This window comes from Schistocerca piceifrons, chromosome 11 (genome assembly GCF_021461385.2).
Source record: "Schistocerca piceifrons isolate TAMUIC-IGC-003096 chromosome 11, iqSchPice1.1, whole genome shotgun sequence".
NCBI lineage: Eukaryota > Metazoa > Arthropoda > Insecta > Orthoptera > Acrididae > Schistocerca > Schistocerca piceifrons.
Genome location: NC_060148.1, coordinates 151405888 through 151423731, shown reverse-complemented (window position 1 = coordinate 151423731; position 17844 = coordinate 151405888). Strand labels below are relative to the sequence as shown.

General features: G+C 40.8%; 1 protein-coding gene across 3 annotated transcripts in view; it reads left to right on the top strand.

The window, feature by feature from the left end:
* Positions 1–17844, top strand: part of LOC124719898 (neprilysin-2-like) — a 252554-nt gene that overhangs the window by 198486 nt on the left and 36224 nt on the right. For all 3 annotated transcript variants that reach the window (XM_047245086.1, XM_047245084.1, XM_047245085.1), the window contains exon 10: positions 1266–1362. In XM_047245086.1, the coding sequence (XP_047101042.1) occupies positions 1266–1362 (97 nt within the window). The remainder of the gene's footprint in view (positions 1–1265; positions 1363–17844) is intronic.

The window sequence follows — 17844 nt, the reverse complement described above, 5'->3', positions numbered from 1 at the left end:
AGGCTCCTCCAGCCAGGTTTTGACGATCTAACGCACCAATTGGACAGAATTTCGCACGAAATCCCTCAGGAGGACATCCAACAACTCAATCAATCAATGTTAATCCGAATAACTGGTTGCATAAAAGCCAGAGCTAGACTGAGTCATTATTGAACTCCTCAGTTTATGATACTCTCTTGAATAAATTATCTCGTTTTTCTTTAATCATTTCTTTGTCTGTACATGTACAGAACGTCTACCAATTCCATCCTGTTTGGATAAATCCTTCATGGTGCGTCATTTTCTTTTTTTACTCACAGAGTGTACATCTCTAATAGGAACGACAGGGATAAGTTAAGAGAAATCAGGGTTCGTACAGAAACATTCAGTTTCCTCTTACTCTACTTGACAGGAAAACAGGAAAGGGGTGACTAGAACTCATACAAGGTACCCTCCACCACGCACCGTATTACAGACTGCTTAGTATGTATGCAGATGAAGGTAAGTCGATAAGGTCCATTTTCCCCCTTTCTCAAATGATTTATTTCTTCACTTCTGATGTCACCTACTCGTACAGGGTTCTAACAGATCCTGACAGTGTTCACTGATTGACTAGAACAGAACATAATGGAGCCACTGCCAGCCACAGTACAGGTGCCAAGGAGTTGTTCCCCTCGAAGATGATGGGTCCCGCATAATGAAGAAGGTACAGGGATTCATCAGTCCGTGTAATGTTCTGCCACTGTGTCAATGTCCAGTGCCGATGGTCACATGCCCATTTCAGTCATAGTTGCCAATGTCGTGATGTCAAATTTACACATGCTGGGGTCGTCGGCTGCTGGGTGCACTCTGTGTTCAGGCGCACTTGTACTTTTCCGAGCATCTAAGACTGATGTTAGTTCTGCCACAGTTCCTCACCACAGTTCCTACGATGACCAACGTCCGTAATGAGAGGTGTCTGCGAAGTGGCTTCACCTTGGTTTCGCCATCTGCTGAAGACGCTCGCCACACCATTTCTCGAACTCCTTACAAGTAATGTAGTTTCCGAAATTCTCATCTCAAGCCTCTGGGCCATCACACTCAGATAGATCGTGCACCTTTGCTATTCTACACACATACCACACGCTCACTGATACTACATACACGATGAATGTGTCTGACTCGCAGTCATTCCTCGCCAGGTGACACTGCTATCGCCAGGACGGGTTTATATTGATAGTAGGTCGGTGGTCATACTGTTCTTGCTGATCAGTGTGTAATATAATGTGGTGTGATTCAATGTTTAGGAAGAAGGCACTAGAGAAGGCCAAGTCCATGGTCGCCCACATCGCCTATCCTGATGAGTTGCTGGATGACAGCAAGCTGGACCACTTCTATGAGGAGGTAAGTCATGACAAATCAATATGTAAACATGTGCATTGCCGGTAAGTGGAACCTCAGTATTGTCTACACATCTTGTTTGTTCAGCAATGCTTGTTTTATTCTGATCCCTCTGTACCAGCTCGCGATTGTCTTACAGCAACGATGTTTAAATACAAAATTGTTTAGATAAAACATCCTTGCTACAGCAATAAATTAAAAACTTCCCTGCTTCATGTTTAAAATATTACACGCATGCCTGCTTGGCCGCTGTGACTGTTTATAATAATAAAGCATAGTGCCCAATAGTACTACATCCACAGGTGGGTCATTTATGAGTTTTTTGAATTTCCCGACAGCTTAGCACAAATGAGCCATCTTGCATTGCGATGGTCATAGGGATGGGAGGATGAGTGGGGAGGATCCATTCTTTGTCCCATACGGCCCTTGGTACAGGAGGAGATGGAGAAAATTCTGTGATTGTCCCAAAACTGACCTTGGGGTGGAAGAGGGCTGGGGTGATCTTGATCTGATGGGGAAGGATAAGTGGAGGGGGCGAATTCCTTGTCTTTTCCACGACCAATAGACACCCAGTATTGATGTTCAGTCATGCATGAAGGCTTTTCTGCAAATCATATTCGAATCTTGTAGACGTTAACCTTTTGATTCTGTGGAAGTTTGCCTCATCACTAAAAAGTAGATGTGCAGAAAGATTTTCTTTCGCCATAGCTGAAATAGCGTTGAATTATTTTAATTATGTGAAGATTCATTTTAAGCTTCGTTTTGAGGATACGCCAAGTGCTTGGTGTGGCATTTCTTCCTCCTTACCGGCTCCATGCATCATTTTCATGGACTAGGTTAGAACGAAAGGCGAATCCTCCCAAGGTTTTTGCTGATACATCTGGCTGTCTAGTTCTTTCTGCTGTGCTCAAACATCTTGTTCCTTCAAACTGCCGATTCTGCCTGAGAATGTTGTTGGCATTTGGATGTGCTGACAAAATCTTCTCTGCACTGTGTCACCATATCGATAGTTGAAAAAACTCTAATACACTCAATGCCTTGTGTATATGACCCACAGTGTTTACTTACAACAACAACTTTTTCACTGTACTTGGGCAATGATCGAAACTTTGAAATATCTTTCACATTCTCTATAATTGTTACCGATATATCCCAAGCAGCGATATGTGTTTGTACTAACCTTTTTCAGCTGACCTGTAAATGTGTAGTGATAACTGTTTATGACGTATGCGAAGGGTGTCATGACCATGGAGTATACATGGGGGATGTGACTGAAACTTCAGGATGTCAAGTGACTGGGGCCGGCTGCCAACCAATCATAGACCTTTATTTGGCGCCATGTTCTCGCAATGTTGCTTATTTTGTGCATACTACCAGGCATAGAAAGTTGTAGAACTCCCCAGGGTGGCACCACAGTCGTATTCACAGATAGGGGCGGCTGTGACGGCTCAAATTCTGATATTGTCACAAGTGGAGCGCTGACACACATTACACATCTGTATGATGATGCCCTGTATGTTAGCGTAGTTAACACTGGCCTGCATTTTAGTGCACGAAAGTGGGTTTACCAAGCTTGATTATCAACTCATTCACTGACAAAGTAAATATTCCAGAATTTGAATCAAGAATAGCTGCTATATGAGAAAATTGCAGCGAAGCAGCTGGCTCTCATACATATTATAAGAGTGTGTGTATGCATGTATGTATATAAGTATGTATGTATATATGTACACTTATATCATTGTACAACACATAGTTAGGAAATATGACATCATAAACACTGATCTGCATGAGAACGAAACTGCAGGGTGAATGTCGCTAAATATACCATTTAAATATGCGTACAAATATGTGTGACATGCGCATATGCAGGCTACACCAAGGATGAAAAGCATCTTCTAAGCCCTTGCATCAGTTTGAAGCGAATTTGATGCCCATATCACTATCTGGAAAGGATTATTGTGGAGTTTAGAAACCACAACCTCCTATTGGTATGGGGATGATAACATGGAAAGAGAAAGGTGAGGAGGAGAGGGGGATAGAGGATATGGACACAGATAGGGGAAAAAGGAGATGGAAAGAGAAGAAAGGGAAATGGACATAAAGCAAAGAGTACAAGATGGGCTGAGAAGGGGAGAGGACGAGATGAAAGGAGAAAGAGGCGAGGAGGAGATGGACAGTGTGAGGGAGGAAGAGGAATTAGAGGGAGAGTAGGAGATGGACATAGGGGGACATAAAGCAAAGAGTACAAGATGGGCTGAGAAGGTGAGAGGACGAGATGAAAGGAGAAAGAGGCGAGGAGGAGATGGACAGTGTGAGGGAGGAAGAGGAGATGAATTAGAGGGAGAGTAGGAGATGGACATAGGGGGAAGGATCAGCTGAACAGAAGGGGTGGAGGAGATGAATAGTCAGGGGGATGAGCAGATGGAGAGAGAGAGAGAGAGAGAGAGAGAGAGAGAGAAAGAGAGAGAGAAGGGCAGGACATGGACAGAAAGTGGAGGTGTAGGAGATGAACAGAAAGAGGGGAATACAGGAGATGGACAGAGAAAGGGGGAACCAGGAGATGGGCAGAGAGAGGGGCAGAAGGACGTGGACAGAATGTGGGGGTGTAGGAGAAAGAGAGGAGAGGAGGAGATGGACAGAGAAAGGGGGAAGTAGGACAGAAAGAGGGGCAGGACGACATGGACAGAAACTGGGTATGGAGCAGATGAACACATAGAGGAGATAAGAGGAAATGGACAGAGAAAGGGGGTAGGAGATTGGCAGAGAGAGGGGCAGGAGGGCATGGACAGAAAGAGAGGGTGTAGGAGATGATCAGGAAGAGGGGAGAGGAGGAGCTGGACAGAGAAAGGGGCAAGCAGGAGATGGTCGAAGAGTGGTATAAATTCATACTGGAGCAATGCCAGCTACTCAGCTTGTCACTTAATAGAGAGAAGCCTTCTAGTCCAGATACGATGTCAGTTAGGTTCCCTTCAAAGAACACTGATGCAAAAGCTCATAGTTAGCAATCACATACAACTACCCACTCAACGAAACAACTGTCCCTAAAAACTGGAAAGTGGCCCAGGTTACACTAGTACTGAAGAAAGCACATAGGAGTAATCCGCTGAATTATAGACTTATACCACTGACATCTATTTGCAGTATGATTTTGGAACGTATACTGTGTTCGAACATTATGAATTACATCAGAGAAAACGATGACTTGGCAAATAGTCAATATTAACGTAGAAAAGATCGTTCTTGTCCTACACAACTACCTCTTTATTAGCATGACGTAATGAGTGCTATCGACACAGGATCTCAAGTTTATTCCAGTGTTCTGCATTTCCGGAAAGCTTTTCAAACCATTCCACAAAAGGGACTTTTTATCAGATTGCATGCCTATAAAGTACCGTCTCAGTTGTATGGCTGGAATCGTTATTTCCTGTCACACAGCTCACAGTTCACAGTAACGGATGGAATGGTGTCGTGTAAAACTGAAATGGTATCTGGTGTTCCCCAAGACAGTGCTATACGCCGTCTGCAGTTCCTGATCCATCTAAAAGAATTAGGAGACAAACAAAGCAGACAATTTTTAGACATCATTCTTCTGACTGATTTGATGCTGCTCGCCTCGAATCGATCTCTTGTGCCAAGCTCTTCATCTCAGAGTAGCACTTCCAAGCTACGTTTTCAATTATTTGCTGCATGTATTCCAAGCTCTGTCTTCCTCTATAGTGTTTACCCACTGAATCTCCCTCTAGTACCAGATATTCCATCATCCTGTCCTGTCCTCCTGTCGGTGTTTTGCATATATTCCACCCATTCTGCGGAGAACCTCCCCATTCATTACCCTATCAATTTACCTAATTTTCGACACCACAAATGCTTTTGTTCTCTTCTGTTCCGGTTTTTCCACAGCCAATATTTCACTACCGATCTTTCACTATCATACACTGCTGTACTCCAAACGTACATTCTCAGAAATTTCTTCCTCAAATTAAGACCTATGTTTGATATTAGTAGACCATTCTTGCCGATGAATGCCCTTTGTTTCAATGATAGTCAGCTTTTTATGTCCTCTGTCAATCATTGTTCATTTTGCTGCCTAGATAGCAGAAATCCTTAACTTCATTTACATCGTAATCGACAATTCTAATGTTACGTTTCTCACTGTTCTCATTTATGTTACTACTCATGACTTTCATCTTTCTTCGGTTTACTCTCAGTCCATATCCTATACCAATTAGACTGTTTATTCCACTCAACATATCCTGTAATTCTTCTTCACTTCCACTCAGGACAGCAATCTTATTAGCGAATGTTATCACTGATATCGTTTCACTTTTAATTTTAATCCTACCCTTGAGCCTTACTTTTAATCCCGTAATTGTTCCTTCGATACATAGATTGAACTGTAGAGACGAAAGACTACATCCCTCTCTTACACACATTTTCTACATCTACATACATAGTCCGCATGCAGTGGTTCAGTGCGTGATGGAGGGTATCCTCTAGCACTATTAGTCACTTACTTGCTGTTTCAAAAAATCGTAAACAGAGCGAGGAAGAAACGACTGTCTATGCGCCTCCATACTGGCTCTAATCTCTCAAATCTTCGTGGTCCTCATGCGGAATGTACGTTACTAGCAGTGGGATCGGTCTGCAGTGAGCTTCAAATGCCGTCGTCTATCTTTTATCAATGCCAGTCCTTCAAATTTTCTCAGAAGTGTTCCTGGAAAAGAACGTCTCCTTCCCTCCAAGGATCTCATTTGAGTTCGCGAAGCATTTCCATTATACTTGCATGTTGTTCGGACTTACTGGTAACAAATCTAACAGCCCGCCTCTGAATTGCTTCGATTTCTTCCTTTAAGCCGATGTGCTGCGGATCCTAAATGCTCTGTCAGTACTCAAGAATGGCTCGCACTCTTGCTCTGTATGCGAGTTATTTTACAGATTAACCACGCCTTCCTAAAATTCTCCCAATAAAATAAGTCGAGCATTTGTCTTTCATACTACAATCCTTACTAGCTTGTTCCACCTCACATCGCTTAGCAACGTTGCGCCTAGATATTTAATAGATGTGACTGTGTGACTGTGTCAAGCATGACACTACTAATGCTGTATCCGAACATCAAGGGATTGTTTTTTGTACTCATCCACACTAACTTACATTTTCCTACGTTTAGAGCTAGGTGCCATTCATCGCACCAACTAGAAATTTTGCGTAAGTCATCTTGTATCCTAGAAACATGGAATTTCCCTCTTGCTCTTCAGTGGTTTTCAGGACCTCATGCGAGAAAAGGGCAAAGTGAGCTTTACACGAGTGATGCTTTCTGAAACCGTATTGATTCGTGGAGAGAAGCTTTCCCATCTCAATAAAATTTATTATTTTCGAACTAAGAATATATTCAAGAATTGTGCAGCAGACTAACGTTAAGGACAGTGGTCTGTAATTTTACGGATCCGTTCCTTAAGCTTTCTTGTATACAGGAGTAACCTCCGCTTTTCACCAGTCGCTTGGAACTTTGCCGTGGCGATGACTTGCCATTGCCGTAGAGAACTCACGGTATAACCGAACTGGTATTCCATCCGGACCTGGAATCTTATTTACTTTCAAATGTTTCAGTTGTTTCCCTGCGGCAGGGATGCGTATTGCTATGTCCTTCCTACGGCAGTCCGATGGTCAACCGACGGTACGTCTGTACGATTCTCCTGCGTGAATGGCTTCTTAAACGCTATGTTTAAAACTTCTGAATTCCTTTAGCTGTCTTCAACTGCCACAGAAGACTCGTGAACGAGAGACAGGAAGGATGCATCAGACCAGCTTAGCGACTTTACAGAGAGCCACAATTTTCTCGAGTTCTCGGCAAGATCGTTTGCTACGACATGAAGTTGGTAGTTGTTGCATACTTCGCGCATTGACTTTATAACTCTTGCCTGTCATCATTTGTGTGTTCTCTTTTGAATCTAGAGTGCAAGTACTCTTTCAGAATTTCCTGAATTTCGTTGTCAGACCACAGAGGTCTTTTCCATCTTTAATCCACTAACTAGGCACATATTTCTCCAGAACACGATTTACAATCCGCCTAAACTTTGCTTTTAAATCCTCTTCGTCTACTCATACTGGAAATAAATGATGTCAGCTCTTTCCCTAAGTGGGACGTTAGCGACCTCTTGTCCGCTCTGTCTAGCAGAAATACTCTCCTGTAGCCTTCTCGGTTGACTTATTAACCTTAGTAACGGTAGTTGCTATAACGAGGTCATGATCACTGTACTGACACCGTCTACGGTCAGGTCTCTTTGTGGCTACCAGGGTCCAAGGTATCTCCATTGTGTGTGGGCTCTCAAACTAGTTGCTCAAGACAGTTTTCGGAAAACCTGTTCAAAAGCACTTTTGCACGAATGTCTTCCTGTAACCCTCTGCAGTGAATCCGTAGACGCCCCACTCTATAATCGGTTGGCTAAAGTCGCCTCCAACTGCCATTGCATGATCTGGGTATTTTCGCGCTATTAACCGTTGAATTTCTATAAATGACTCTTGAGCTGTCACAGCGGAATCAGGTGGTTGGTAAAAACATCCAATAATTCACCTGATTTCGCTTAGGCGTGTTATACGTCACCAGGTAACTTCACTGTCACATTCAAATTCTACCTCAATAGAGACAACATTTCTGTCAGCTACAACGAACACCCCACTCCCCCCCCCCCCCCTTCCACCGTAGTGTCTAATTTGTGTTTTCAATATACGTTACATGAATCAATTTTCTGAGCACCAGTATTCCAGTCCTATTGTTCCCTATTGGTTCTTGTACATATAGTCTCTCCCTATAGCTTACCCCTCTTTCTCTCCGCATTTCGAATATCTTGCACCATTTTATATTGTAGAACGCTTTTTCCAGGTCGACATATACTATGAATTTGATTTTTCTTCAGTTTTGCTTCCGTTATCAGCCGTAACGTCGGAAGTGACCCTCTGTTGCATTTTTCTTTCCTAAAGGCCAATTGATCATCATTTAACAGATTTTCATTTTCATTTCCCCTTCATCGGTATACTACTCCTGTCGGTAACTGGGATGCATGAGCTGTCAAGCTAACTGTCCGATAATTCTCGCACCTGTCGGCCCTTGCTATCTTTGCAATTCTGTGGATGATGTTTTTCCTAATGTCTGATGGTACATCGCCAGTCTTAGCACACCAACACGAATAGTCGTTTTGGTGCCATTTCACACGATGATTGTAGAAATTCCGATCGAATTTATCTATTTCTTCTGCGTTATTTGCTCTTAAGTTCTAAAAAGGACTTTTAGAATCTGATTCTAATGCTGGAACACCTTTCTCTTCCCTATCGACTCCTGTTTCATCTACTATGACGTCGTCAGACAAGTCTTCCCTCTCATAGAGGCTTTCAGCGTACTCTTTCCTCCTATCCTTTCTTAACTCTACATTTATAAGTGTAATTGTCACTGCACCCTTAACATTACCGTTCTTGCTTTTAACATGACTCTATGCTCTGTTGATTTTTCTGTATCCTAAGTCAGGCCATCCGACAATCATATATTTTTCGATTTCTTCATATTTTTCATGTAGCCATTCCGTCTTAGCTTCCCTTCACTTCCTACATGAGTTCTATTTCTGTATTCCTGCATTTCGCTGAACATTTTTGTCACTCCTTTCGACGATGAACTGAGGTATTTCTTCCGTTACCCATGCTTTGTTCACAGTGACCTTCCTTGTATCTATATTTTTTCTTTTCAGCTTGTGTGATTGCCCTTTTTAGAAATGTCCATTCCTCTTCAACGAAAATGCCTACAGGGCTATTTATTGTCACCTCAGAGAATTTCCAGCCTGTCTCCTCACTCTTTAGTACTTCAGTACCTCTCTTTGCTTACTGATTCTTTCTGAGCAGTCTCTTTAAACTTTAGACTACTCACACTTTAGCCCACTTTTAATCAGTATTAAATTGTGATCTGAGTCTATATCTGCTCCTTACATTCTAGTATCTGATTTGGAAATGTCTGCTTGATCATCATCCAAGCTAACTGAAGTCTTCCAATATTCCTAGCCTTTTCCATATGAATCTCCTCCTCTTGTGATTCTTGAACAGATTATTCGCTATTCCTAGCTATTTCTTGCAGAATTCAATTAATCCTTCCCCTCACTCATTCCTACTGCAAACCCATATTTTACCTTAACTCCTTCCCTCGCTTCTGGGCCTTCAACTGGATTCCAGTCTCCCATGGCCAATAGATTTTCTTCTTCCCTTACATACCGAATTACCATATACTCATACAGGTTCTATATCTCTTCATCTTCTGCTTGTGATGTTGGCATGTACACCTGAGCTATTGTTGTCAGTGTTGGATTGCTATCGATGCTGATGAGAACAACCCTATCAGCGAACTATTCACAGTCTGCCTGTGTCATACCGACAATGTTTTATATATAAGTGTCGTCGCGAAAAACTTTGTTTCCTTCCTATTCATAACGAAGCCCCCATTAGACTATTTTCTGCTGCTGTTGATATGATATTGTCCTGTACTCATCTGACGGCAAATCCTTCTCTCCTTTTTGTTGCCCTTCACCGAAACCCACAATACCTGGACTGAGCCTTGGAATTTCCCTCTTCGGATTTTCTAGCTCCCCTGTGACGTTCAACTCAGTTATTGGTTCTTCAATCTTTTCCCCATGGTCACCTCGTCTTCGGTAATCCTCTTCCAGAGATCCAAAGGGGTGACTAATCTGGAATCTTTTGCATACGGAGAGACCATCGTCCCACTGTTCCAATTACAGGCCTCTCAAGTCTTGTGGATACACATTGCGTGTCTTTCACGCAGTGATTTCCGCTACCTTCTTCATCTTCATGCCGTTGATCATTCCGGATTCTTTTGCCTTTTAGGGGCAGTTTCCCTGCCCAAGGGCAAGATGTGACTTCTCATACTGGGAGTCTTTGGCTGCCAATGCTGATGATTTTCATTCTAAGTTCAAGCAGTGGCTAGGATCCTACCTGGGACCCAGGATGTTTTGATTACTAGACAAAAGTACTACGCCTAGACTGTAATTTACTGTCGCATAAAGTCATCGTAAGATCAATCGCAATTGCAAAATGATTTAGATAATATATCTGTATGGTGCGAAAAGAGACTGCTGATGCCAAATAATATAACGTGTGAGGTCATCCAAACAAGTACTATAAGAAGACCAGTAAATTATGCTTACATGATAAATCACACAAATGTAAAGACTGTGAAATCAGATAAATATCGAGGGTTTACAATTACGAATAACTTAAATCGGAATGATAACATGGATAATGTTTTCGGGAAAGCGAACCAAACACTGCATTTTATAGACAGAATAATTAGAAAATGCAGTAGATCTAGTAAACATACTTACGTATTTCTGTAGGGTACGAGGTACGATTGATAGAAGACATTAGAAATTTCAAATAAGGGAAACCCCTTTTGTTTTATCGCGAAATAAGAGAGACGATGTCACGTTTATGAAACAAGAGGTTTGGCCTGCACTCTTTAAAACAAAGGCACCTTTCATTGTGGCGAGACCACCAAATTTCACCTAGGAATGGGAAAATATTTTCTTGCCGCCCACCTACATAAAGAGAAATGACCCTCACAATAATATAAGCGTATTTAGAGCTCACACGGAATGATTTAAATGTTAGTTTTTCCCTTGTGTTCCTCAAGAATGGCATGGAAGCGAAATAGTTTGAAGGTGGTTAGATGAACCAACTGCAATGGACTCAATTGTGAATTGCAGAGTACTCTCATGTAGAAGCACGTGGAGGTCTTTGTTTTGTAAATAAAACCCACCTTTTCTTGCTGCACTGTATGTTTTTATTTCTCCCAGAAGCGTTTCGCCTTTTTCACTTTAAGGCATCATCCATGGGATATAGAATAACACAAATTTGTTTTGATACGTGTTATTTGTACATTATACAGCGGTTCACGTCTCGTTTCTTATGTTTCATAATCTACAAATAACACATATCAAAACAAAAGTGTATCAATCTAGATCTCACTGATGGTGCCTTTAAGTGAAAAAGACGAAACGCGTCCGAGAGAAATAAAATACAGTGCAGCAAGAAAAGGCTGTTTTTGTTCAGAAAACAGTTATTTGTCTTTTGCTGCTGACGATGGCCACCCGAACAAACTCGTAGATGGAAGTGTGAGTCCGTCACACAGTAACAATATTTATTCATTGTGTAATGTGTATGGGTTCATGATTCTTCTGAGTAAGTCAATGCATACTTTAATTCTGACGCTTCATTCCGTTCGTAAATACTTAATGCAGTAAGTACGTAATGCTTTGCCACAGTGACATTGGGTAACTAAACAGAATCTGTGAATTTCATATTTTCATTGATGAAAGTTTAGATACAAATCGTAATCAGCGTTCCATGGCCATATTCGTCTATTCATTAGCTCTAAAGAACAATATGTTTCTGCATTTATATAAAAAATTATGTTGCACCAAAATCTCCGTGATGAAACCGTCACAAGAACAGAGTAGAAAGCGAAATGGTCACCTTTTCCTGTATTGTCTTTTGTAAACATCCATGATCGTTGACTCTAGTGATACTGGAAATATCTGTCGACGTAGGTGACACTTTTCATAAAATCTTTTCAATACACAGTTTCAGAGACGTTTTGCAGCAGTGTTAGTAGATCATATACTACATAGCATCTTGTGGCAGGGAGTAATCCAAACTAATCACACAAAGAAAAGAAAAGCGATCCAGTTACTTTGTTAAGAAGATGATGAATGAATATGTTTTCTTCGTGAAACTGAATTGGATCATTATCCTCCATAAATTTCTACGTATGAGATTATAAACCCACTTAGAAAACTCTTGAAGTGTTTAATGTGAATAGTAGAGTACTGTGTACGTCTGCACTTCTCCAACATTAAGTAAAAGTTGTCACAAACTTAGTGAAGAGAAAAAAATTGTAGTCATCTGCAATATTTTTTACTACTACAGCTACTGCTTTTGTCACTAGTTACAGTTATAACTAACAAATATTTTTTATATTTCTTTCATGTTGCACTATGATATTTTTGTTATTAACTCACATTCAATATTTTATCGTGTTTTCGCTATATTTTATGTCTGCTTAATGCGTGACAGTTAATTTGTTTTCTTTATTCGCCTCAATGCTGATATTCTTTCAGCTCCAGTGTTTCAAAACGTTGTTCAGTTGCCAGCTTTGAGGTGCAATTCTAGCTCTTGTATATTTCCACTCTGCCACTGTTCTCTGAAGTTTCCTGTGACATTTGTCTCACAGGAGACCAGATTCATGGCGTGATGTTGTCTACATCCCGGTCTTCGCAACATTTTTCTTCCCAGTAAGAACAAAATGTCTACTGAGAGGTAATTTTGTGTGCCAGTCATTTTTCTCCTTTATTCAAAAAAGCGAGTATATTCAAATCTAAAGATCTTGTCTGGAAAGATGTTTTTAAGTTAATTTTGCGCATAATAGTTAGAAGAGGGGCAGTAGCCTTTTCAATAGTTGTAGGGGCAACAGTCTGGATGAAAGACTGATCTGGCCTTGTAACACTAACCAAAACGGCCTTGCTGTGCTGGTACTGCGAACGGCAGAAAGCAAGGGGAAACTACAGCTGTAATTTTTCCCGAGGGCATGCAGCTTATACTGTATGGTTAAATGATGATGGCGTCCTCTTGGGTAAAATATTCCGGAGGTAAAATAGTCCCCCATTCAAATCTCTGCGCGGGACTACTCAGGAGGACGTTGTTATCAGGAGAAAGAAAACTGGCGTTATACGGATCAGAGCGTGGGATGTCAGATCCCTTAACCGGGCAGATAGGTCAGAAAATTTAAAAAGGGAAATGGATAGGTTAAAGTTAGATATGGTGGGAATTAGTGAACTTCGGTGGCAGGAGGAACAAGACATCTGGTCAGGTGAATACAGGGTTATAAATACAACATCAAATTGGGGTAATGCAGCAGTAGGTTTAGTAATGAATAGGAAAATTGGAATGCGGGTAAGCTACTACAAACAGCATAGTGAACGCATAATTGTGGCCAAGATAGATACGAAGCCCACGCCTACCACAGTAGTACAAGTTTATATGCCAACTAGCTCCGCAGATGAAGAAGAGATTGATGAAATGTATGATGAGATAAAAGAAATTATTCAGATAGTGAAGGGAGACGAAAATTTAGTAGTCATGGGTGACTGGAACTAGATAGTAGGAAAGGGAAGAGAAGGAAACGTAGTAGGTGAATACCGAACAGGAGTAAGGAATGAAAGAGCAAGCCACCTGGTAGAATTTTGCGCAGAGCATAAGTTAATCATAGCTAACACGTGGTTCAAGAATCATAAAAGAAGATTGTATACATGGAAGAAGCCTGGAGATACGAAAAGGTTTCAGATAGATTATATAATGGTAAGACAGAGATTTAGGATCCAGGTTTTAAATTGTAAGACATGTGGACTCTGACCACAATTTATTGGTTATGAGCTGTAGATTAAAACTAAAGAAACTGCAAAAAGGTGGGAATTTAAGGAGATGGGACCTGGATGAACTGACTAAACCAGAGGTTGTACAGAGTTTCAGGGAGAGCATAAGGGAACAATTGACAGGAATGGGGGAAAGAAATACAGTGGAAGAAGAATGGGTAGCTTTGAAGGATGAAGTAGTGAAGGCAGCAGAGGATCAAGTAGGTAAAAATACGAGGGCTAGTAGAAATTCTTGGGTGACAGAAGAAATATTGAATTTAATTGATGAAAGGAGAAAATATAAAAATGCAGTAAATGAAGCAGGCAAAAGGGAATACAAACGTCTCAAAAATGAGATCTACAGGAAGTGCAAAATTTTTAATCAGGGATGCCTAGAGGACAAATGTAAGGATTTAGAGGCTCATATTACTAGGGGTGAGATAGATATTGCTTAGAGGAAAATTAAAAAGACCTTTGGAGAAAAGGGACAAAAATTGCATGAATATCAAGAGCTCAGATAGGAACCCAGTTCTAAACAACGAAGGGAAAGCAGAAAAGTGGAAGGAGTATATAGAAGGTCTATATAAGGGGGATATTGTTGAGGACATTATAGAAATGCAAGAGAAGGTAGATGAAGATGAATTAGGAGATGTGATACTGTGTGAAGAGTTTGACAGAGCACTGAAAGACCTAAGTCGAAACAAGTCCACAGGAGTAGACAAAATTCCATTAGAACTACTGACAGCCATGGGAGAGCCAGTCCTGACGAAACTCTACCATCTAATGAGCAAGATGCATGAGACAGGCGAAATACCCTCAGACTTCAAGAGGAATATAATAATTCCAATCCTAAAGAAAGCTGGTGTTTACAGATGTGAAAATTACCGAACTATTAGTTTAATAAGCCATGGCTGCAAAATACAAACACGAATTCTTTACAGATGAATGGAGAAACTGGCAGAAGCTGACCTCGGGGAAGATCAGTTTGGATTCCGTAGAAATGTTGGAACATGTAAGGCAATATTGACCCTACGACTTATCTTAGAAAATAGATTTGGGAAAGGCAAACGTTCATATCTAGCGTTTGTGGATTTGGAAGAATCTTTTGACAATGTTGACCAGAATATTCTCTTTCAAATTCTGAAGGTGGCAGGGGTAAAATACAGGAAGCGAAAGGCTATTTACAATTTGTACAGAAACCAGATGGCAGTCATAAGAGTCGAGGGCCATGAAAGGAAAGCGATGTTATTCAGTCTATATATTAAGCAAGCAGTAAAGGAAACAAAAGAAAAATTCGGAGTAGGAATTAAAATCCATGGAGAAGAAATAAAAACTTTGAGGTTCGCCGATGACATTGTAATTCTGTCACAGACAGCAAACGACTTGGAAGAACAGTTGAACGGAATGTAAAGTGTCTTGAAAGGAGGATATAAGATGAACATCAACAAAAGCAGAACTAGGATAATGCAATGTAGTCGAATTAAGAATGGTGATGCTGACAGAATTAGATTAGGAAATGAGACACTTAAAGTAGTAAAGGAGTTTTGCTATTTGAGGAGCATAATAACTCATGATGGTCGAAGTAGACAGGATATAAAATATAGACTGGCAATGGCAAGGAAAGCGTTTCTGAAGAAGAGAAGTTTGTTAACTTTGAGTATAGATTTGAGTGTCAGGAAGTCTTTTCTGAAAGTATTTGTATGGAGTGTAGCCATGTATGGAAGTCAAACGTGAACGATAAATAATTTAGACAAGAAGAGAATAGAAGCTCTCGAAATGTTGTGCTACAAAAGAATGATGAAGATTAGATGGGTAGATCACATAACTAATGAGGAGGTATTGAATAGAATTGGAGAGAAGACAAATTTGTGGCACAACTTGAGTAGAAGAAGGGATCGGTTGGTTGGGAATATTCTGAGGCATCAAGGGATCACCAGTTTAATATTGGAGGGCAGCGTGGAGGGTAAAAATCGTAGAGGGAGACCAAGAGATGAATACACTAAGCAGATTCAGAAGGATGTAGGTTGCAGTAGGTACTGGGAGATGAAGAAGCTTCCACAGGATAGAGTAGCGTGGAGAGCTGCATCAAATCAGTTTCTGGACTGAAGACCACAACAACAACAGCAACAACAATAGTTACCGTTAGGCCATGACTACTTCACATTCTTAAAATGTAAAGGAAAAAGATGCGCTTTTGCTCACAATTCTAGACTTTATTAGAAACAACTCCCTGAAGCCTCAACCGTCAGGTACTTACCATATTACTTTGTTGTTATTTGAACATGCCGATTCCAACCGCACACATTTCATAATTATAGTGTAATGATGGAACAAATGTGAATAAAGAAATAGATACTACAAATAATCGCTTACCCCTTCTGTTTCATGCTACAGACGAAACCTAAATACGATATACACTATAATAACAAAGATTTTGCACATTATTCTGGTGTTTCTTTCAAATGTTAAAATCTGAAATACCTGTACATGACATAAAAAATTAATATCTCATAGAATAACTATATATACAAAGATACATTTTTTCTACTCTGAGACTTGGCTATGGTTAAGGTGATTGCTTGCAGTAGGTTTCAGACATGCACACACCATTACAAATATAAAATTCAATTTTTTAAAACAAATGTATAAGTAATATTTTTACGGAAAACCGGGTTGCCAGTATGAATTGTTGTAGAAGTAGATATTCTAATAAAGCAGCAGAAATTACTCAACAGAAGCAAGGCCTTTTGTCCAGATTGTATGCCAGTCAGGTTCCTTTCGAGGCATGCTGATATTATCGCTTCATACTTAGCAAACATGTCTAACTGCTCGCTCGTCGGAAGATCCATACTTAAAGACCGGAAAATTGCACAGGTCACACCAGTACCCAAGGATGGAAATAGGAATAATCCGCTGAATTACAAACCTGTATCACTAACGTCGATTTGCAGTACAATTTTGGAACATATACTGCGTTAAAGCATTATGAATCACCTCGAATGAAACGATTTATTGACAAACAGCCAGCGCAGATTTGGAAAATATCGCTCTTTTGAAACACAACCAGACCTTTATCCTCACAAAGTAATGAGTGTTGTCGATAGGGAATGTTAAACTGATTCCATATTTTTAGATTTCCTGAAGGCTTTGACACCGTTCCTCGCAACCAACTTCTGATTAAATTGGCAGAACACATACGAAATGTAAAAGGTATACTAAAGAGATTGCTTGCTTTATGCTTGTCCACCCTCTTCTGGAGTATTACTGTCTGTTGTGGGATCCGCATCAGATAGGTTTGACGGAGGACACTGAAAAAGTTCGAAGAAGAGTAGGTCGCGAAATAGGGGAGGAAGTGCCATGAACATGATACGCGAACTGGGGAGGCAATCATTAAAACAAAGGTGTTTATCATTGGAGCAGGATCTTCTCATCAAATTCCGATCACCAACTCTCTGCTCGATATGTGAAAATATTTTGTTGGCACTCACACACACAGAGAAGTGATCATCACAATAGGAAAGGAGGAATCAGAGCTCGCACAGAAAGATTTGAGAGTTTGTTTCTCCCGTATGCTGTTCAACAGTGGAATAGTAGAAAAATATCTTGAAGGAGCTTCAATGAACCCTCTGCCAGGCACTTAATTTTAAATTAAAGTGTGATCATCTAGATGTACACTCATCAGCCAGAACATTATTATTACCCACCTAATAGCCCGTACGTCCACCTTTACACAGATAACAGCTGTGACGCGTCGTGGCATGGAAGCAGTGAGGGCTTGGTGTGTCGCTGGAGGGAGCGGGCACCACATCTGCACAATCAAGTCACCTGACTCCAGCAGATTCCGGGGAGGCGGGCGAAGAGCTCTGACGCCATGTTCAACCGCATCACAGATGCGTTCAACTGGGTTCATATCAGGCGACTTTGGGGGCTAGCACTACAACTGGACCTCACCATTGTGTTTCTATAACCATTCCTTCACACTCCTGGCCTTGTGACATTCGCATTGTCTTGTTGAAAAATGCC